This window comes from Chlorocebus sabaeus, chromosome 5 (assembly GCF_047675955.1).
Source record: "Chlorocebus sabaeus isolate Y175 chromosome 5, mChlSab1.0.hap1, whole genome shotgun sequence".
Taxonomy (NCBI): Eukaryota; Metazoa; Chordata; class Mammalia; order Primates; family Cercopithecidae; genus Chlorocebus; species Chlorocebus sabaeus.
The window spans coordinates 136802-158176 of record NC_132908.1 but is presented as its reverse complement, the minus strand read 5'-3'; the positions used below and the strand labels follow the sequence as shown (position 1 = coordinate 158176).

Sequence of the window (21375 nt, the reverse complement as noted above, 5' to 3'; positions counted from 1 at the left end):
GAGAGGACGGGGAAGAAGTCCCCTGTGGTTGCAGAATTGAGGTGGGGGCGATGTGGGGTGAGGAAAGGGTGGACTTGGTGGCGGAAGGGTGGGAGGTGCAGTAGTGCCAGTGGGTGCATCCCTGCTCATGAGAAGTGATGGTTTGGCCCGGCGCGGTGGCTAATGCCTGTAATCCCAGCACTTTGGGAGGCTGAGACAAGTGAAAAACCTGAGGTCGGGAGTTCGAGACCAGCCTGACCAACATGGAGAAACCCTGTCTCTACTAAAAATACAAAAGTAGCGGGGATCGGTGGCACGTGGCTGTAATCCCAGTTACTCAGGAGGCTGAGGCAGGAGAATCGCTTGAACCCGGGAGGCAGATGCGGTGAGCCGAGATTGTGCCATTGCACTCCAGCCTGGGCAACAAGAGGGAAACTCCGTCTCAAAATAAATAAATAAATAAATAAATAAATAAATAAATAAATAAATAGTGATGATTTTTGGCGGGATCGTAATGGAAATATAGAAATAGTGAGACTATGGAATGGCATAGAGCTGAATGAACTGGCTGAAAGGGGTGTAGAGGAGACAGTTCACTGAGAATAGGAAGTTGTACACAGGTATCTACAGTATGATGGTATTTTTGTCCAAAAAGAGGGCCTGCGGCAGTAGTTGTAGTTGTAGCTGTTCCCTCAGCATAGGATGGGGCCAGTGGGCTTAGTCCCAAACCTTTCACTGTAGTCTCTTTTGGGGCTGAGGGTGAGGAGACAGGAAAGAGAGACTCTTTCCTACTTTAAGTAACACAAGAAAGGGTGTGTGTGTGTGTGTGTGTGTGTGTGTGTGTGTGTGAAAGCAGGGATGGATTTTAGTTTATTTTTTTAAGTGTTTATGCTTAAATAACAATGCTCTGGGCTGTGAGGCGGAGGAAGAGTGGATGGAGAGGGGGAGGGAACTCCACAACAATTCAGAGGTCCAGGCCGGGCGCGGTGGCTCAAGCCTGTAATCCCAGCACTTGGGGAGGCTGAGACAGGCGGATCACGAGGTCAGGAGATCAAGACCATCCTGGCTAACACGGTGAAACCCCGTCTCTACTAAAAAATACAAAAAAAAAATAGCCGGGCGAAGTGGCGGGCGCCTGTAGTCCCAGCTACATGGGAGGCTGAGGCAGGAGAATGGCGTGAACCCGGAAGGCCGAGCTTGCAGTGAGCCGAGATCCGGCCACTGCACTCCCGCCCAGGCGACAGAGCAAGACTCCATCTCAAAAAAAAAAAAAAAAAAACAATTCAGAGGTCCATGTCCAGAAGAAAAGTGATGACGGGGCCCTCTCCGCCCTCCCCAAAGCTTGATCCAGTAGTGTGAGTGTGGAGGGGGACGCTTGCTCTGGGACAGGAGCTGGGCTGGAAGTGCTGCTCATGTTCTTAGGAGGGCTGAGAGCCAGATGGGCTGTGCAACTTCCCAGCATGGATTCCAGGACTTCAGCACCGGGGACAGGGACGTTTCCAGAAGTTGCTGGCAGCAGGGGAAGCAGAAGCACCAGGAAGTCCCAGAGGCCCTGGGTGGGGCAATTATCTGGGCGCTCAGAGCTGGGCACACAGTGAGTTCTGAAAGCACCTTATAAAGTGCAGGAGAAGTGCAGGAGTGAGGCCGCAAGGTACTCTGCTGAAGAGTCTCCCCGGGTGTAGGCTGCCGGCTGTGAGCATCGCAGCCCCTTCCTCCTTCCCCACTGACTGGGCTGCTCTGGGAGGGTTCCCATGACAGAGGACGGGTGGGTAGGGCCAGCGCCCTCACTCCCGACACCTACCCTCTGGCAGGAAGGCGTGGGAATGAGAGAGATGTTCAGGCACCTGCACTTGTGTCGGGAACAGCCTATTTTGCTAGTTTGTTTTGTTCCGTCTTGTTTTGATGGGGAGTGTATGTGTAAGTTCAACCAGGGAGATTTCAAAGGAGGGTGGCAGTGCTGGGACTCCCTGAGAAGAACCCTGGAGGCCTCTCTCCTCCGCAGCTCCTGAGTCACTGCCTGGAGGCCTGGCACCTCTCAGGACAGGGACAGGTTCAGCACCTTCTCTTGAGCAGGCCCACCTCAGCTTCCCCTCCCATACTCCCTGCAGTTCTCCCTCGCCAACCCCATGCAGCTGCGGAGAGGTCCTTGGTCTGAGACAGGAAAACACTTCCATGGCTGGCACATTCAGGGAGAGAGAGAACCCAGGCACACACAGGCTGCTGCCTACTGGGACTTCATTCAAAGATCAGGAAGTGCTGGGGTGGGGAGGGGAGGAGGGCCTGGAGGGAGGCCCAGTGGGCAGGGGGCATGGCCACCAACACTCCAGCTTAATGGTATTTGGAGGTCAACACATTACTCACAAAAGGAAAGAATTTGTCCATGGAGGCACCACATGGGTAAACTGGGAAGGGTGTGATGGACCAATGTCACCAGCAGGCATTTACCGAGGAACCGTGGAGAGAGTCAGGGGGACATAGACACCACTGCCAGCTGTGCTCCACCTTCCCGAATGCATGGGATGCTGTGTCTTATGAGGAAGACCAGCTGCCCCCACACCCTAGATTCCTCCCGGCCCAAAGCTCACCCTGATGTTGCCTGGGTCCACCCACTGCTCGTTGACGTGCAGTTTCCTCAGCTCAGACAAGTCACTGGGCACGTCATCTCAGTGGGCCATGGCGTTGGTCAGCGTGTCGGCCACCTACTTGCATTGTTTCTTGATGTGGGCTGAGCCATACCTCAGGACCAAGTGAGAGGAAGGTCAGGAACATGCTTCAGGGGGAAGCAAAGAATGAGGGGCTGGGGGCTGGGTCTGGGGCAAGAATGGTTAGGGGTGGCCAGTGGAGCCCTGGAGTGGGTGTTGGACCCAAAATGTGAGCGGGGAGAGGAGGGTCCTTCCCTCTCAAGGGCCTCCGTGACATAGTCAGGAGCGTGGTCGCAAACCTTTGCCCAGACCGCCTTGATGTTAGCCTTGTCCTCAGGAGACAGCACCGTGGTGGGTTCTTTCTGAGTCTGTGTAAGCTCAAAAGTGAAAGGAGGGGGAGAGTAGGAGCTCTTATGCCTGGGATGCAGGGTCTTTGGCAGGCAAGTTGCCAGGAGGTGCCTGGCACAGGAAAATAGGAAGAGGAGTAAGTGAGAGTAGGCAGGTTGTCCAAGGCTGCCCTGCGTCTCTTAGTCCTACCCAAACAGAAACCCAGTTCTCTACATGGTAGCCTTCCCACTCGCATTGTCCTGGGCTTCTACACAGGGTCCTGAGCCCCTTATACCCGTAAGGTATCCACATACGGCCCAGACCCAGGCAGCTTCCTGGATGGGAAGAAGAGCACAGTTTTTCCAAAGTGAAACATAAGCTGCTTTCACACCAAACTCTGCCTGGAGCCAAAAGCTGTTACTTATCCATGTAAACATTTGGAGGGCTGAGCGTGGTGGCTCATGCCTGTCATCCCAGCATTTTGGGAGGCTGAGGCAGGCGGATCGCTCGAGGTCAGGAGTTTGAGACTAGCCTGATCAACGTAGTGAAACTGTGTCCCTATTGAAAATACAAAAATTAGCCAGGCATGGTGGCACATGCCTGTTATCCCAGCTACTCGGGAGACAGAGGCAGGACAATCGCTTGAACCCAGGAGGTTGAGGCTGCAGTGAGCCACTGCACTCCAGCCGGGGCCACAGAGCAAGGCCCTGTCTCAAAAACAAAACAAGACAAAATGAAAAAACCCAAGAAAACAGTTGGGGTATGTAGATAACATGGGGCCAAGTTCTCCAAACTACCAGGCTGGTGTCCCAGGCAGTGCAGGGCAACAGGTCCCTGGCACTGACTGCTGGAGGGAGCTTGACTGACTCACAGTCAGGGCTCCGCTTCCAACAGCTCTCTTCAGACCTAGGCGCTGACCACCAGGTCAGACCTGGCTGCCAGGCCTGGTCTAGTGCTCCTCACACAGACCCAGGATGGCCAACCCAGAGCCAATCCTATTCAGGATTTGGAGACCTCCAAGGTCCCACTCTTTCCTCAGACCCTGTTCTTTGTCTGAAAAGCCTGGGGTGGAGCCTTAAGATTCCTTTCCCCATCCTGGGGAGGGAGTTCCTTGGCCTGGGCACCTGCAGAGACTGAGACATGGCAGCTGGGGCTGGGTGGAGGGGTGGGGTGGCAATGAGCCGGCAGGCACCCACCCTATGTTATGATTTCAAAAATTATTTCAAAAATCTTGTGAGTTGGATGTTGTTTTTCTATGCGATGGGTAAAGGCCGGAGAGCTCTGGAACATGCCCAGGGTCGCACAGCTTGTCAGTGAGCAGGCTGGAAGCCTAAACCAGGTCTGTCTGCCAATTCGTGGCCACGGAGGACTTCCTCCCCACCTCACCCGCAGGGCTGGAGAGTCACAGGCCGGGCTAACCAGGCTAGCACAGGTTTGCAGCCCAGGAAGTGTCCATGGGGGAAGGAAGGGGAAAGGAACAGTGAGGTCTGCGGAGCCCTCTGCTCTGGGGCCCTAATTAGGTTGCACATTTGGCTGCGGGACCTCAGTTTCTGCATCTCTCAGCAAAAGGGTCCAGGATTAGCATCTACAGGTCCCAGCAGGAAGTGGGGATGGAGAGAGAATGAGTGAATAAATGCATGAATGGGGAAGTGCTTTGCGAACAGTGCGGTTGGAAGCCGGATTCAAGAGTTGAAGTCGAAGGCCACCCCCCACCACATCACAGTACTCCCTCTGCCCCACCGCACTCCCCGCCATGGGAGGACAAACCTCCGGGAGTGGGGTGCATTTGAGAGTTCTAGGAGGATCCTGGCAGGTCCCTGAGCTTCTCTGGCCAACGATAGTGACCTCACTTTGCCAGCTCCCCAAAGACCACACAGGCGGGGCAGATGTTTGGGGCCTCTGTTTATTGACAGACCCAAGGCCTGCGCAGCACTAGGCTCAGCGGTACTTTTCCGTCAACACCACGGCCACACCAGTCAAGAACTTGTCCCACGCCGCTTGCATTTCCACGGTGAACTCGTCCTGCAGGTGGGAGGCCAGCACGACGTGGAAACACTGGATTAGCAGCTGCAGGAGAAGCGGACTGTGTGAGACGCGGTCTGTCCCTCTAGGGATCCCCGGAGCTCCCCCGGCTGCGCGCTGCACCATTGCCCCGGCCGGAAAGGGCTCACCGGAAAGTTGGCTGGGTCCACGCGCAGCACGAGCGCGTGCAGGTCCGCCAGTGGGCTCAGCGCGGCGCGCAGGTGGTCCATGTGCTGCACCGCCGCGCCCACCGCCGCCAGCATGCGCTGCCCGTGGCTCAGCAGCTGCGTTGCGTCCTGGCAGGCGCTCAAGTGCGGGAAGTAGACCTTGGTGCTGGGGTACACTGTGAAGAGCCTGCAGGACCAGGTCGGTGACCGGGGAGGAGGGCGGCTGCGTGGGACTTCACTAGCGCCCACACCGCCCAGAGCCCCGGGGATCCGCATCGGAGGGACCTTGGATGGCGTTGGCGGCCCACGCGCCCAACACCCTCATCTCCACCTCCCTGAGCTCCCGGAGACCCCGCCTCTACCGACCTGAGCAGCAGCTCCGCCCCGAATTGCGCCTCGTGGCCCGCGATCAGGTCCCAGACCTGCGCGATTTGGGCGCGCTCCTGGGCGCTGAGCATGGCGCCGCCTGACGTGCTCTGGGGGCCGCACCCGCCGCCCTGGGCTCCTTATAGAGACTCCGAGCACCCCGCCTGTCCTTATCGGCCCGAGAGCGGCGGGAGCGCGGGGACTCTCGGCCTGCGCCGGGAACGTAGCCAGTCCCGGTTCCTGCCTACATGGAGGCCTCGCCCTCCGGGATCCCAGGGTTTCCGGCACTGACTCACGCTGTTGTGCGTGGGTACCTTTACTCCAGACTTCAGGGGCATCTGTAATTACTCCCTCCGGCAAAGTTACTGGTGTGCCAGAAGGGAGCCCGTGGGAGGAACCGGAGAGAGAACGCGGGGCAGGAAACCCCTACTCTCTTAGGAGTCGGGGAGGGACAGGCCTCAGGGACCCCCGCAGCTGCCAGAATCCCGGGATTCGGACTTCAGGCTTTGTGGAAAAGTTCCCTGAGTCCCGACGCGCTCCCGATACGCTTAGCGAAGTGACAATCTTTGGGCGATATGGGAAGCTGGGAGACGCACAAACGCCCGTCTGACCCAAGAGCCCCAGGAGACGCCGTGGGCTGGCCCGGGACTGCTCTGCTCCACCCGGGCTGCAGCTCCGGTGCTCAGGGCAAGAACCTCCCCAAAGCGCCCCCCACGTGACCCCCAGGCCGCGACGTCAGCGGGGACCACCGCGTTCCTGCAAAGCCCCCGGACCCATCACTCAGCTTCTCCCCTTCTTCCCTCCAATACTGAGAACACGGAGCCCAGATCGCTCTGTCCTCATCCATTTATTGGAGTCAGGACAGGAATTGTGGGAGGGTGAAGGGCAGGGGAGGGGCCGCAGCCTGTCCTGGGGGTCCCGGAGGCGGTGCTCAGCGGTACTTCTCGGTCAGGACAGAGGATACGACCGATAGGAACTTGTCCCAGGCGGCGTGGGCCTCGGCCGTGAAGTCGGCGGGGAAGCGCGCGGCCAGGGTGACCAGCAGGCAGTGGGACAGGAGCTGGGGGCGGGGCCGGCTCAGTGCGGGGGCGGGGCCTGGCCCGGGCCCCGCCCCTCCCCACCCAGCGATCCCGTCCCGCCCCGCCCCGCACCGCCCGCACCACGCCCCGCACCGCCCGCACCGCGCCCTGCTCACCTTGAAGTTGACCGGGTCCACGCGCAGGATGTAGGCGTGCAGCTCGCTCAGCTTGGACAGGGCGGCGCCGATGTTGTCGATGTTCTTCGCTGCGTCGCCCACGGCGGCCACCACCTTGGAGCCGTGCGCTTGCAGCTGCGCGGACCCCGGGTGCAGGTCGAAGTGCGGGAAGTAGGTCTTGGTCTGCGGGTAGCTGAGGAAGAGCCTGGGACGGGGTGCGGGGGCCGTGAGCTCCCAGCAGCGCTCCCTCCCGCCCACGGCCCCCGCGCCCTGCGGCCCTCTCCCGGCACCAGGACACATCTGCGACCCCGCAGCAGGCCCCAGCCCCTCCTCGCGGTGCCCGGCTGCTTCCCAGGCTGCCCTGTGCTAGAGGCCCCCCCAGGCCTCTGCAGCTCCCGGCTCATCGCCCTGCTTCCACCGGGTTCTGTGCGGCCTGATCCGCAAGTCCCCCGCCCTCCGCCTGCAGCACGCCTGGTGCCCCCAGCCCCTCCACCGTCTCCTGTGGCCACAGGACCTCCCTCCCAGCCCCAGACTGGGTTGCCCGACACCCCTTCTGCAGGCTCATGACCTCCCAGCAGCGTTCCAGTGAAGGAAAAGCTCCCTGGCCCCTCCCAGAGGATCAGATGCTGGGACTTTGATACGGGGACAGTGCCGTGATCCCAGATGCTGGGATCTGATGCTGAGACTGTAGAGGCTGTACTGCCCTGGCTGCCCTGTAAGGCCCTTCAGGTCTAGAGCAAAATTTTTCACCCTCTGCTTGTCAGAACCTGGGCCTGTGCCTGCTCAGGTCTCAGTGAGCCCAGATACCTGTGCAACTCCTAATCGTACCCTCCTTACCCTGCCCTCCTCACTGAGAGGGAAGGCTATCTGTCCCCACTGTCCCCCCCCACTGTCCCCTCCTCACCGTCCCCTCCCCGCTGTCCCCTTCCCACCACCCCCTCCTCACTGTCCCCTCCTATCCCCTCCTCACTGTCCCCTCCCCACTGTCCCCTCCCCACTGTCCCCTCTCCACTGTCCCCTCCCCACTGTCCCCTCTCCACTGTCCCCTCCCCACCACCCCCTCCCCACTGTCCTCTCCCTACAGTCCCCTCTCCACTGTCCCCTCCCCATGGTCCTGTCCCCACTGTCCCCTCCTTGCCGTCCCCTCCCCACTGCCCCCTCCCCACTGTCCCCTCCCCATCCCCTCCTCACTGTCCCTTCCCCACGGTCCCCTCCTCACTGTCCCCTCCCCACCGCCCCCTCCCCACTGTCCCCACTCACATACCTGGCCTCCCACCCAGTCCCTCTGGCAGTCCTGCCTGAGACTCACCTCTCCAGAGTCTCGGTGCCGATGGTGTCGGCCTGCGTGGAGATCTTGGCCCACATGGACACAATGAGGGTCCTCTCAGTCTTGGTCAGAGACATGGCGGCAGGGTGGGCGGCTGCACTGGAGTTGGGCCTGCTCAGGACTGGCCTTGGTAGTGCTCAGCCCCAGGGTCTCCTTATATCCAGGGAGCTGGGCCCAGCCAGCCTGTGGCCATTGGTCAGGTGAGGGGAGGGGGCTGCCGGGGTGGGGTTTCTTATCAGATCCAGTGACAAAGGGGCCCTCAGGGCCTGGTGCAACTGGGGGCTGGGGAAGCTATCACTTCTGTCTCCCCTTCTGCCCACCCCTGAGCCACAGCTGGAGCCCCAGGTTCTGGGAAATTGGGGCCCCGATCTGGGCATGAGAGTCCACGTGGTCAGCCCAGCCCAGACTGGCCTCAGGAGTGACTTTCCTTGACTTTCCTGTCCCTGTGATCGCAGGGTGACCTGGAGCACATGGGCCCTGGCAGAGGCACAAGCCATTCCTCACTTCACTGAAACTTCTCTGGCCCACCTTATGTGTTCCAGTTTGCAAATGGGGAAACCGAGACTCCCTAGAGAGAAAGTGGGACCCAGTGTCACAGAGTGGGAAGGGACAGACCTCTCCAACCTCCACTGTGCAGCCCCCTCACCTGAATGAGGCTTGGTCTGGGGTTCTCCCCTAGTAGCCTTGTGGGGGACACTCTGAGCCGGGTACCTAGGCAGGAAAGTGACTTGGGAGACTGGCCTCTTCACAGAAGGTGAGGTCATACGGGCCTACAGTTCTGCTCACTACGTTCTCATTGCAGCCTAGAGGAGACCCTCCTCCAGCTCTATTGATTTATTTCTTTTTATCCTCTCTGTTTATTAACTACTCCCTCCTCCATTAGATGGCCATTTCGATGTGCTGAATATATTTCTTTTATTTAGTACGTGTGCTTGCAAAGGGTGTGATTTTATGCATGTATTTTAAATTTATATAAATTATAGGTAGATATAAAAATTTTTTTATTTGTTTTTGAGATGGAGTCTCGCTCTGTCTTCCAGACTTGAGTGCAGTGGCATAATTTTGACTCACTGCAACCTCTGCCTCCTGGGTTCAAGTGATTCTCCTGCTTCTGTTCCTGAGTATCTGGGATTACAGGCGTGCACCACCATGCCTGGCTAATTTTTGTATTTTTAGTAGAGATAGAGTTTCACCATGTTGGCCAGGCTGGTCTCGAATTCTTGACCTCAGGTGATCTGCCTGTCTCGGCCTCCGAAAGTGCTGGGATTATAAGCGTGAACCACCACACCCGACCCAAGCACATCTTTTTTAAATAGAGGATTTTTTAAAACAGGGGAAAAAAGGCTGGGCATGGTGGCTTGCCATGGGGCTGCACATGGTGGCTCCTGGTTGCGATGAGGTTGCACCACTGCACTCCAGGCTGGGTAACAGAGTGAGGTTCTGCTTCAAAAAAAAGAAAAAAAAAAAAAGGAATAGAAAGAGAGAACATACATCTTCACGCACTGATTCTTTTCACTTGCTGCGTCAGCAAGCGTGCCCCCATCCCCGCTGACAGGTGCGATGCAGCTCCCATGCGAATCAGTGGGTGGTTACATCTTCAGCCGGCAGGGCTCCCCTTTGTGAACAAGCTCTAGTTTTTTTCCGATTATAAACAACTCCATGAAGAATATCAGTGCTTTGGATCTTTTCCTCATGATAGACCTCTAGAAGGGGAATTACTAGAAGGAGACTCAAGAGTATTCGTTTTTTTAGCTTTTTGAAACGAATTACTTTTCAAAACAATTATATGGGCTTATAGTTGCAAAATTAGCTGTTTGAGGCTCACCGTGGGTGCCCTTCCTGCCCTGGGGGCTGTCACGGCTGGCCTGGAGTAAGTTGGAAGTTTAGCACTACACACCTTGGGAGCAGCTTTCAGACCCCATGCTGCAGAGGTGAGGGGATCCCATAGGAGACTAACACCCTTTGTTTTGAAAACTCTTCCCTGGAGGGAGTCTCCAGGCAGAGTCGGGCAGGTGGGGGTGCCAGTGAGGAGGGCATGGAAAGGACTCACAGGACCTTGGGGCCTGCAGTGGACCAGGCCTTGGGGTTGGGTGCGTGGGGCGGAGGGACGTGTGTGCTAGGATGTTAGCAACAGTAAATCAGCCTGGGTTAGAACTGGGTCAGGTGGACTCCCTGAGTCCCCTCTTCCCAAGCAGGGGTGCCTTTGGCCCTCAGAAGTCGGGGCAGTGGGCTGCAGGGGCCAGGGCAAGAGGGGCCGGGAGATCCTGGGGGCAGGAGATAAGGGCTGTTCCCCCAGCCCCAAGCCAGGCCCACAGCACTAAGTCTCTTCTCCCTGTAGCTGCAAGTTGTCCCAGCACCTCTCGCAGCCTGTGCCCCACAAGCAGTCCTGGGCCACAGCCTATGCCCAAGCCATTGGCACCACCAGGAGATTCCTTGCACCAACAGCTTTTCACCTTTCTTTCTCCTTCTGGATAGTCTTGTGTCCTGCCTCCACCTCATGCCTGTGCTGTTATTTTCTAATAATGTGGGTGTGGAAGCTCAGCACCCATCCTGTCTTACATTAGCCTCCGTCTGTGTCCTGGTGCTCCCACTGATGGATGTGCCCATACAGACCTCTCTTCTAGACTCAGGTCCCTAGATCCAGGGGAGTATTTGATGTCCTCATCTGTGTGTCTCCAGCAAATCATCTCTAAAATAGAGCCCTGAAAGTCCCCACAAAACCTACTCCACTGCCCTTCTCTGGCCTCCCTGACTACTGCCCTTCCTGAGGCTCAGGCCGGAGAGCACAGCACCCTCGACTCTCCCCCACTCACCCCTGAAACTTACAGATGGAGGAAAAGACAGACAAGGCCTCCTGTCCTCCCTCCCTCTATCCCTAGCTGCTGGCCACTCCCCTAAAGTCCCTTCCCTTATATTGCCACTCCCTCAAATGTCACCAAGTTAATAGACCTACAGTGGCCAACCCATTTAAAATCACAATCCTCCCCTCCTCTGTCTAGGCCCCTATTTGCTCTACTTTTCTTTTTCCACAGGAAAAAAAAAATGTTTCTGTTTATAGTTCACTAGAATGTAAGCTCAAGGGGAGCTTGAGGAATTTTTTTTTGGCAGAGTCGTGCTCTGTCTCCCAGGCTGGAGTGCAGTGACACGATCTCGACTCACTGCAACCACCACCTCCTGGGTTCAAGCGATTCTCCTGCCTCAGCCTCCCAAGTAGCTGGGATTACAGGCGCATGCTACCATGTCAGGAGTTGGAGACCAGCCTGGCCAACATGGCGAAACCCCGTCTCTACTAAAAATACAAAAATTAGCAGGGCGTCGTGGCGCGCCTGTAATCCCAGCTACTCAGGAGGCTAAGGCAGGAGAACCTCTTGAACCCAGGAGGCGGAGGTTGCAGTGAACCAAGATTATCCCACCGTACTCCAGCCTGGGTAACAGAGCGAGATTCAGTCTCAAAAAATAAAAATAAATAAATAAATAAATATATTAAAGAACATCTATTTTCTTCAGTTAATAACATCAAAAAGACTGCATTGACATGGTTAAATTCGCAGGCCCCTCAGTCCTTTGGGGATGGAGTAAATGGCTGGTATCATTGCTTTCAAAAAGGTCTTGAACTTGTTGGTGCATATGTTGATAAATGGATTTGGATCAGTATTAACCTGATTTTGGTGGTTGTTCTCTGTCTGTGCAGGCTAGTGTCCTTGTTGATTTTAGGAAATACACAGTATGTGGAGGATATTTAGAGTACTGATATTGGCATCCCCCTCTCCAAGGGCTCCGAGAGGAAGAGCAACTGGGGGCAAGAGACACACCAGGCCAATGTGGTAGAATATTAACAGCTGGAGATTCTGGATGAGTAGTATTCGAGAGTTTATATATTCTTGTAATTTTATTTAACAGTTTTATTGAAATAAAATTCACTCAGTGAATGTGTACATTTCAATAATTTTTTTTTTTTTTGAGACAGAATCTCACTCTGTCGGCCAAGCTGGAGTTCAGTGGCACTATCTTGACTCATTGCAACCTCTGTCTCCTAGGCTCAAGCAATTCTCCTGCCTCAGCCTCCCAAGTAGCTGGGATTACAGGCATGTGCCACCAAGTGTGGCTAATTTTTGCATTTTTAGTAGAGACAGGGTTTCACCATGTTAGTCAGGTTAGTCTTGAACTCCTGACCTCAGGTAATCTGCCCACCTTGGCCTCCCAAAGTGCTGGAATTACAGGCGTGAGCCACCACCCCCGGCCCATTTCAATAATCTTTTTTTGGTTCTTTCTCTAAGAAGTTTACTGAGTCACAGAGAACAGAAAATAAAAACAAAAGTCTCATCCTAATTGCCTTTTTTTTTTTTTTTTTTTTGAGACTGAGTCTTGCACTGTTGCCCAGGCTGGAGTGAAGTGGCGCCATCTTGGTTCACTGCAAACTCTGCCTCCCGGGTTTACACCATTCTCCTACCTCAGCCTCCCAAGTAGCTGGGACTACAGGCACCCACCACAACACCCGGCTAATTTTTTTTTTTTTTATTTTTTAGTAGAGGCAGGGTTTCACCGTGTTAGCCAGGAAGGTCTCGATTTCCTGACGTCATGATCCGCCCGCTTCGGCCTCCCAAAGTGCTGGGATTACAGGCGTGAGCCACTGTGCCTGGCCCCATTTCCATAATTTTTAATATGTTCACATAATTGTGCAACCATCACCATAATCAATTTTAGAATGTTTTCATCACACCCCAAAAAGCCCCATGCCCACCAGCAGTCATCCTTGTTTCTCCATCTTTGTCTTATTCTTGCAGGATGTTTTTATTTTTTGATAATTTGAATATGTTTCAAAATAAAAGATTATGAAATTATGATATATATGGTATTAGGAACAATAAACTACAGTGTATTAGAGTGTCTACTTTGGGAGGCCGAGACGGGCGGATCACGAGGTCAGGAGATCAAGACCATCCTGGCTAACACGGTGAAACCCCGTCTCTACTAAAAAATACAAAAAACTAGCCGGGCGAGGTGGCGGGCGCCTGTAGTCCCAGCTACTCGGGAGGCTGAGGCAGGAGAATGGCGTGAACCCGGGAGGCGGAGCTTGCAGTGAGCTGAGATCCGGCCACTGCACTCCAGCCTGGGCGACAGAGCGAGACTCCATCTCAAAAAAAAAAAAAAAAAAAAAAAGAGTGTCTTTGCAGTTCTTTTGGTCATAGCCAAGGTGCTGTGTTCAGAAGTCACCTGGAACAATTCTTTTTTCTGATTGTTATATCACAACATTCTTACATTGGTTCATTTATTTAAGTTGGTTTTCAATTTGGGGGGTTTTATTTTCTCTCTCTCTCTCTTTTTTTTTTTTTTTTTTTTGAGATGGAGTCTCACTCTGTCACCCAGGCTGGAGTGCAGTGGCGCAATCTTGGCTCACTGAAAGCTCCGCCTCCTGGGCTCATGCCATTCTCCTGCCTCAGCCTCCCGAGGAGCTAGGACTATAGGCACCCGCCACTGTGCCCGGCTAATTTTTTTTGTATTTTTAGTAGAGACAGGGTTTCACCGTGGTCTCAATCTCCTGACCTCATGATCTGCGTGCCTCGGCCTCCCAAAGTGCTGGGATTACAGGCGTGAGCCACCGTGCCTGGCCCTCTTTTTTTTTTTTTTTTTTGGTAATATAGATAAGGTCTCTCTCTGTTGCCCAGGCTGCAGTGTGGTGGTGCAATCATAGCTTAGTACAGCCTGGAACTTCTGGGCTCGAGTGATACTTCCCGCCACCCCCAATCCAGCCTCCCAAGTAGCTGGGACTGCAGGTGCACCATCACGTCCAGCTAATTAAAAATATATATATATTTTTTTAGTACAGATAAAATCTTGCTATGTTGCCTAGACTGGTCTTGAACTCCCAGGCTCAACTGACCATCCCACCTTGGCCTCCCAAAGTGCTAAGATTCCAAGTGTGAGCCACTGCACCCAGCCACTCTTTTTGTTGTGTTTTGCTTTTTTAGAGACAGAGTACTGCTGTGTCGCTCAGGCTGGAGTGCAGTGGCACAATCATAGTTCACCGTAGCCTCCAGCGTCTGGGCTCCAGCAATCCTCCAGCCTCAGCCTCCTGAGTAGCTAGAAATGCAGGTGTGAGGTAGGAGGTGGGACTCTACATGTACTCTGGAGGTCGGGCTCGGACACTGGACCAAATTGAGGACTAGCTAAAACAAGTAGGGCAGAAGCAGCTTTCCATAAGACACGCTCACCAGTGTGCCATGGGAGTTTACCATCGCCCTGGCAACACCCAGAGATTACCATCCCTTTCCATGGCAGTGACTGGACCACCCAGAAGTTACCACACTCATCCTAGAAATTTGTGCATAAACTTTCCCTTCATTTGCTTGTAATTAAAAGTGGATATAAAGATGAGTGCAGCAGTGCCTCTGAGCTGCTCTCCTGGGCACACTGCCTATGGGGTACCCCAGCCTGTAAGGAGCAGTGCTCTGCTGCTGCTGTCTGCTGTGGCTTCAATATCAAGTAGAGTTGCTGTTAAACACCACCAGCTTGCCCTTGAATTCCTTCCTGGGCAAAGTCAAGAACCCTCCCAGGCTAACCCCCAATTTGGAGGCCTACCTAACCCGAATCATCTGCTGCCACCATGCCCAGTTAATTTTTTAATCTTTTTGAGACAAGGTCCTGCTGTGTTACATAGGCTGGCCTCCGACTCTTGGCATCAAGAGTCCAGCCTTGGCCTCCCAAAGTGGTAGGATTACAGGCTTGCGCCACTGGCAAAGCCTCTCTTTTTATTTTAATCTTATTAATTTTGTAAATTTTTTTAAAGACAGCGTCTCCCTATGTTGGCCAGGGTGGCCTTCAACTCCTGGCCTCAAGTAATCCCCTCCCCTTGGACTCCCAAAGTGCTAGGACTACAGGTATGAGCCACCATGCCCAGACTGAATTTATTTTTGGTAATGAAAAATATTTACACAATTCAAAGGTCAAAACTATGAAGAGAGTCAGACTTGGAGGAGCTTCCCCTCCTTCCCCTGTCCTTCCCTGTCCTTCCACCTTCCCCTCCATCCCTACCTAACTTATTATTCATTTCCAGTTTATCCTCCCATGGTTTGTTTTTGCAGAAGTAAGCACATGTGGGCACATACATGTCTGTGCCCAAACACACATGTCCACACACAGCCTCACACATAGTTATGTATATGCTCACATACATGTGCACATACATATTCTTGTTTGCCCTCTGTTCTACCGTTGTATACACACCATTCTAACCTGTTTATTTTCATTATTAGAAATTATCGTCATTTTTTTTTTCAGTCGAGTTCTCCGTTGCGTGAATATCCTTGATTTTTCCAGTTAGTCCCTGATGATGGACACTTGGGTTTTCAGGTCTTTGGCAAATCAGATGCCCCAGTGGACTTGCGCCCCGGGCTGGGCTCCCTCTGCCCTTCATGAGGGGTGCCCAGTGGAGGAGGGGCGCCTGCAGTCTGATCAAACTCTTGGATTTTTGCCTATCAGGAAGGTGAGACATGGATCTCACTGAGGTTTTATTTTTGTGTAGTTTAACTTGCATTTCTCTTACGAGTGAGGCTCAGCCTCTTTTCCTTTCTCATTTCTGTGAACTGTGATCTGTCTATATCACGTCTGTATCCCCCACTAGCTTGTCAGCCCCACCGGGCAGGGGCCTTGCTTGCTTTCAGCTGCGGTGTCCATAGCCTAGAAACATGCCTAGGCTGTCTTACGCCCAGTAAATGTTTCACTGAGGAATGGAAGAAGGAGTGAGTGAACGCAGACGCCCATCACTCCCCTCTTCGTCCTGATCGTTCTGAAATCAGGAAATAGTACACATTCGGGAGAAATAAAGAAGGAAGACCACGGAGGTCCCAGGGAGAGCCGGGGCGGGTGGGCGGCAGCGCTGCTCCCCCTACCGCAAAGGCCTAACTGCACCCCTTCTCCGCCACGCCTGGGTGCCGAGTGCCCCCCGCTCCCGCCCCGGGAGCTGCACATCCCTCTGCTTCTTACAGACCCTGGAGTCGGTGCAAGGATCTCTGCGGCCCAGCAGTGGCCGGGAGACAGCCGGGGCGTCCTCCTCCCGCTCCGCCTCCCCACGCGCCCGCCGCCCAGGGACCACAGAGACCAGGTGGACACTGCTTCGTTCGTTGGTTTATTGGCGCATTACGCGGTAAGTGGGGCTGGGGAACCTGGAGGGGAGGGGCCGCAGCCTGTCCTGGGGGTCCCGGAGGCGGTGCTCAGCGGTACTTCTCGGTCAGGACAGAGGATACGACCGATAGGAACTTGTCCCAGGCGGCGTGGGCCTCGGCCGTGAAGTCGGCGGGGAAGCGCGCGGCCAGGGTGACCAGCAGGCAGTGGGACAGGAGCTGGGGGCGGGGCCGGCTCAGTGCGGGGGCGGGGCCTGGCCCGGGCCCCGCCCCTCCCCACCCAGCGATCCCGTCCCGCCCCGCCCCGCACCGCCCGCACCACGCCCCGCACCGCCCGCACCGCGCCCTGCTCACCTTGAAGTTGACCGGGTCCACGCGCAGGATGTAGGCGTGCAGCTCGCTCAGCTTGGACAGGGCGGCGCCGATGTTGTCGATGTTCTTCGCTGCGTCGCCCACGGCGGCCACCACCTTGGAGCCGTGCGCTTGCAGCTGCGCGGACCCCGGGTGCAGGTCGAAGTGCGGGAAGTAGGTCTTGGTCTGCGGGTAGCTGAGGAAGAGCCTGGGACGGGGTGCGGGGGCCGTGAGCTCCCAGCAGCGCTCCCTCCCGCCCACGGCCCCCGCGCCCTGCGGCCCTCTCCCGGCACCAGGACACATCTGCGACCCCGCAGCAGGCCCCAGCCCCTCCTCGCGGTGCCCAGCTGCCTCCCAGGCTGCCCTGTGCTAGAGGCCCCCCCAGGCCTCTGCAGCTCCCGGCTCATCGCCCTGCTTCCACCGGGTTCTGTGCAGCCTGATCCGCAAGTCCCCCGCCCTCCGCCTGCAGCACGCCTGGTGCCCCCAGCCCCTCCACCGTCTCCTGTGGCCACAGGACCTCCCTCCCAGCCCCAGACTGGGTTGCCCGACACCCCTTCTGCAGGCTCATGACCTCCCAGCAGCGTTCCAGTGAAGGAAAAGCTCCCTGGCCCCTCCCAGGGGATCAGATGCTGGGACTTTGATACGGGGACAGTGCCGTGATCCCAGATGCTGGGATCTGATGCTGAGACTGTAGAGGCTGTACTGCCCTGGCTGCCCTGTAAGGCCCTTCAGGTCTAGAGCAAAATTTTTCACCCTCTGCTTGTCAGAACCTGGGCCTGTGCCTGCTCAGGTCTCAGTGAGCCCAGATACCTGTGCAACTCCTAATCGTACCCTCCTTACCCTGCCCTCCTCACTGAGAGGGAAGGCTATCTGTCCCCACTGTCCCCCCCCCCACTGTCCCCTCCTCACCGTCCCCTCCCCGCTGTCCCCTTCCCACCACCCCCTCCTCACTGTCCCCTCCCATCCCCTCCTCACTGTCCCCTCCCCACTGTCCCCTCTCCACTGTCCCCTCCCCACCACCCCCTCCCCACTGTCCCCTCCCCACTGTCCCCTCCTCACTGTCCCCTCCCCACCACCCCCTCCTCACTGTCCCCTCCCCATCCCCTCCTCACTGTCCCCTCCCCACTGTCCCCTCCCCACCATCCCCTCTCCACTGTCCCCTCCCCACTGTCCCCTCTCCACTGTCACCTCCCCATCCCCTCCCCACTGCCCCCTCCCCAGTGCACCCTCCCCACTGCCCCCTCCCCACTGTCCCCTCCCCATCCCCTCCTCACTGTCCCTTCCCCACGGTCCCCTCCTCACTGTCCCCTCCCCACCGTTCCCTCCTCACTGTCCCCTCCCCACCACCCCCTCCCCACTCTCCCCTCCCCACTGTCCCCACTCACATACCTGGCCTCCCACCCAGTCCCTCTGGCTGAGACTCACCTCTCCAGAGTCTCGGTGCCGATGGTGTCGGCCTGCGTGGAGATCTTGGCCCACATGGACACAATGAGGGTCCTCTCAGTCTTGGTCAGAGACATGGCGGCAGGGTGGGCGGCTGCACTGGAGTTGGGCCTGCTCAGGACTGGCCTTGGTAGTGCTCAGCCCCAGGGTCTCCTTATATCCAGGGAGCTGGGCCCAGCCAGCCTGTGGCCATTGGTCAGGTGAGGGGAGGGGGCTGCCGGGGTGGGGTTTCTTATCAGATCCAGTGACAAAGGGGCCCTCAGGGCCTGGTGCGACTGGGGTTTGGGGGCTATCACTCCTGTTCCTCTCCTGTGGGCTTAGAGGGGGTGTTGGCCAGAGTCTGACCACAGAGTCTAGGAGAGATAGGGGCCCCACCCTCCCAGGAAGTCACTTCTGCATTTGCAGTCCAGTTCTGCACCGTCCTTATTCATTTCAGAATCATGACTTGGGGGAAACCACAGGAGCAGGGCCCAGTAAGCAGCCTCCTGGGAACCTGCCCCACGGTCTGCTGACACCGACCTCAGTCAGCCCTGCGTAGCCACATGCCAGTCCCCTTCCCCTTTGTCTCTGCGATTCCTGGGTTTCCTCCGAGAAAGCAAGGGTTCCGTCCACCCAGTGCTGAGGGGAGATGTACTGGGTCTGTCCCCTGACAAGCAGGAGGAGGCAGCAGGTCCGGGGACAAAGGAGACTTCATCTGATCTCATGTGCTAATAAGGATTGCAATATTGCTTTCCGTATTAGTTATTGTAACATAATGAGGCAAATATACCTTTTAATTTTTTTTTCTTTTTTTGAGATGGAATCTCAATTTATCGCACAGGGTGGATCACAGTGGTGCGATCTCAGCTCACTGCAACTTCTGACTCGCTGGTTCAAGTGATTCTTCTGCCTCAGCCTCCCAAGTAGCTGGGATTACAGGCACCCGGCATCATGCTTGGCTAATTTTTGTATTTTTGTAGAGACAGGATTTCACCATGTTGGCCAGGATGGTCTTGATCTCCTGACCTCCTGATTCATCTACGTCAGCCTCCCAAAGTGCTAGGATTACAGGTGTGAGCCACTGTGCCCGGCCAAGTTTTTTTTTTTTTTTTTTTAGTAGAGAAGGGGTTTCACCATCTTGGCCAGGCTGGTCGTGAACTCCTTACCTTGTGATCCACCCGCCTTGGCCTCCCAAAGTGCTGGGATTGCAGGCATGAGACACCACGCCCGGCCAATATCTTTTCAAGTATTTTGCCCATTTTTAAATTGAATGATTTATTCTCGTACGGATGAATTTTTAGAATTCTGTGTGTCTTCTGGATGCAGTCCCTTGTCAGATATGCAATTTGCAAATGTTTTCTCCTAGTTTGTAGCTTGTTAGTTCATTCTCTTTTTTTTTTTTTTTTTTTTTTTTTGAGACAGAGTCTCGCTCTGTGCCCCAGGCTGGAGTGCAGTGGCCTGATCTCGGCTCACTGCAAGCTCCGCCTCCCGGGTTTACGCCATTCTCCTGCCTCAGCCTCCCGGGTAGCTGGGACTACAGGCACCCGCCACCACGCCCGGCTAATTTTCTTGTATTTTTAGTAGAGACGGGGTTTCACTGTGTTAGCCAGGATGGTCTCGATCTCCTGACCTCGTGATCCGCCCACCTCGGCCTCCCAAAGTGCTGGGATTACAGGCTTGAGCCACCGCGCCCGGCGTTAGTTCATTCTCTTAACACTGTCTTTTTAGAGCAAAAGTTTTAATAAAGTCCGATTTATCAAAAAATTTTAAATGAATCTTTTTTTTTTTTTTTTTTTTTTTTCTGAGACGGAGTCTCGCTCTATCGCCCCGGCTGGAGTGGAGTGGCCTGATCTCAGCTCACTGCAAGCTCTGCCTCCCGGGTTTACAGTGAGCTTGCAGTGAGCCTAGATCGCACCACTGCACTGTAGCCTCGGAGACAGAGCGAGACTCCGTCTCAAAAAAGTAAAAAAGAAACATAAGCAGGCCAGGTGCAGTGGCATTCACGCCTGTAATCTCAACACTGTGGGAGGCCGAGGCAGGTGGATTGCTTGAGGTCAGAAGTTCTAGACCAGTCTGGCCAATATGGTGAAACCCCATCTCTACTAAAAATGCAAAAATTAGCCAGGCCTAGCAATGTGCACCTGTAATCCCAGCTACTCGGGAGGCTGCTAAGGCAGGAGAATCACTCGAACCTGGGAGGCGGAGGTTGCAGTGAGCTGAGATGGAGCCACTGCACTCCAGTCTGGTGACAGAGCCAGATTACATCTCAGAAAACAAACAGACAAACAAACAAACAAACAAAAAACAAAAGCATATGTCCGTACAAAAGTTTGTGTGTATAATCCCAGCATTTTGAGAGGCCAAGGCAGGCAGATAACCTGAGGTCGGGAGTTTGATGCCAGCCTGACCAACATGGAGAAACCCCATCTCTACTAAAAATACAAAAATTACCTACTAAAAATACAAAAATTAGCTGAGTGTGATGGCACATGCCTGTAATCCCAAGTACTTGGGAGGCTGAGGCAGGAGAATCACTTGAACCCGGGAGGCGAAGTTTGCAGTAAGCCAAGATTGCACCACTGTCCTCCAGCCTGGCTGACAGAACAACACTTCATCTCAAAAAAAAAAAAAAAAAAAAAAAAAAAGTTTATTTTTGTTAAGTGGATTAAAAAACTTACTACCTTAAAAAAAGTTTGTGGCCGGGGGCGGTGGCTCAGGCCTCTAATCCCAGCACTTTGGGAGGACAAGGCGGGCAGATCACCTGAGATCGGGAGTTTGTGCTCAGCCTGGTCCCCATAGTGAAACCCCATCTCTACTAAAATACAAAAAAAAAAAAAAAAAATTAGCCCAGTGTGGTGATGCATGCACTCACCTGTGACCCCAGCTACTTGGGAGGCTGAAGCAGTGGAATCACTTCGCTCACACATGTAATCCCAGCACTTTGAGAGGCCGAGGTGGGCGGATCACCTGAAGTCAGGAGTTTGAGACCAGCCTGGCCAACATGGTGAAACCCTGTCTCTACTAAAAACACAAAAATTAGCCGGGTGTGGTGGCAGGAGCCTGTAATCCCAGCTACTTGGGAAGCTGAGGCAGGAGAATCGCTTGAACCCGGGAGGCAGAGGTTGCAGTGAGCCGAGATCGTGCCATTGCACTCTAGCCTGGGCAACAGAGTGAGACTCTGTTTCAAAAAAAAAAAATTGTATGTATATAATAACATTATTCATATTTGTCAAAAAATAATGTCCATTAACTGTTGAATTGTACAGCACGAATGGGCCTTGGAAACACACTCAGGGAGAGAAGCCAGACACAAAAGGCCGTATGTTGTATGATTCCACATACATGACGTGTCCAGAATGGGCAAATCCACAGACACGAAAGTCGATTGGTGGTTCTCAGTGCTGGCGTCATGGGCGCTGTGACTGCTAGTGTATTTAACACATGGGTTTGCTTTTTG

The 21375-nt window shown here is 54.9% G+C and overlaps 3 protein-coding genes across 3 annotated transcripts; all 3 read right to left on the bottom strand.

The window, feature by feature from the left end:
- Positions 1–4837: 4837 nt before the first annotated feature.
- On the bottom strand, positions 4838–5628 carry HBM (hemoglobin subunit mu). Its single transcript, XM_007979852.3, has 3 exons — positions 5504–5628; positions 5120–5324; positions 4838–5015 (listed from the first exon to the last, which is right to left on the bottom strand). The coding sequence occupies exons 1-3, from the start codon at positions 5593–5595 to the stop codon at positions 4887–4889; spliced, it is 426 nt and encodes a 141-aa protein (XP_007978043.1). The 5' UTR covers positions 5596–5628; the 3' UTR covers positions 4838–4886.
- A 707-nt stretch (positions 5629–6335) lies between these two features.
- Positions 6336–8225, bottom strand: LOC140711729 (hemoglobin subunit zeta). The gene is made up of 3 exons (XM_073015702.1): positions 8008–8225; positions 6699–6903; positions 6336–6563 (listed from the first exon to the last, which is right to left on the bottom strand). Exons 1-3 carry the CDS (start codon positions 8100–8102, stop codon positions 6435–6437), a joined length of 429 nt encoding a protein of 142 aa, XP_072871803.1. The 5' UTR covers positions 8103–8225; the 3' UTR covers positions 6336–6434.
- Positions 8226–16091: 7866 nt separating this feature from the next.
- Positions 16092–18347, bottom strand: HBZ (hemoglobin subunit zeta). Its single transcript, XM_073015701.1, has 3 exons — positions 17922–18347; positions 16500–16704; positions 16092–16364 (listed from the first exon to the last, which is right to left on the bottom strand). Exons 1-3 carry the CDS (start codon positions 18014–18016, stop codon positions 16236–16238), a joined length of 429 nt encoding a protein of 142 aa, XP_072871802.1. The 5' UTR covers positions 18017–18347; the 3' UTR covers positions 16092–16235.
- Between the last annotated feature and the right edge of the window lie 3028 nt (positions 18348–21375).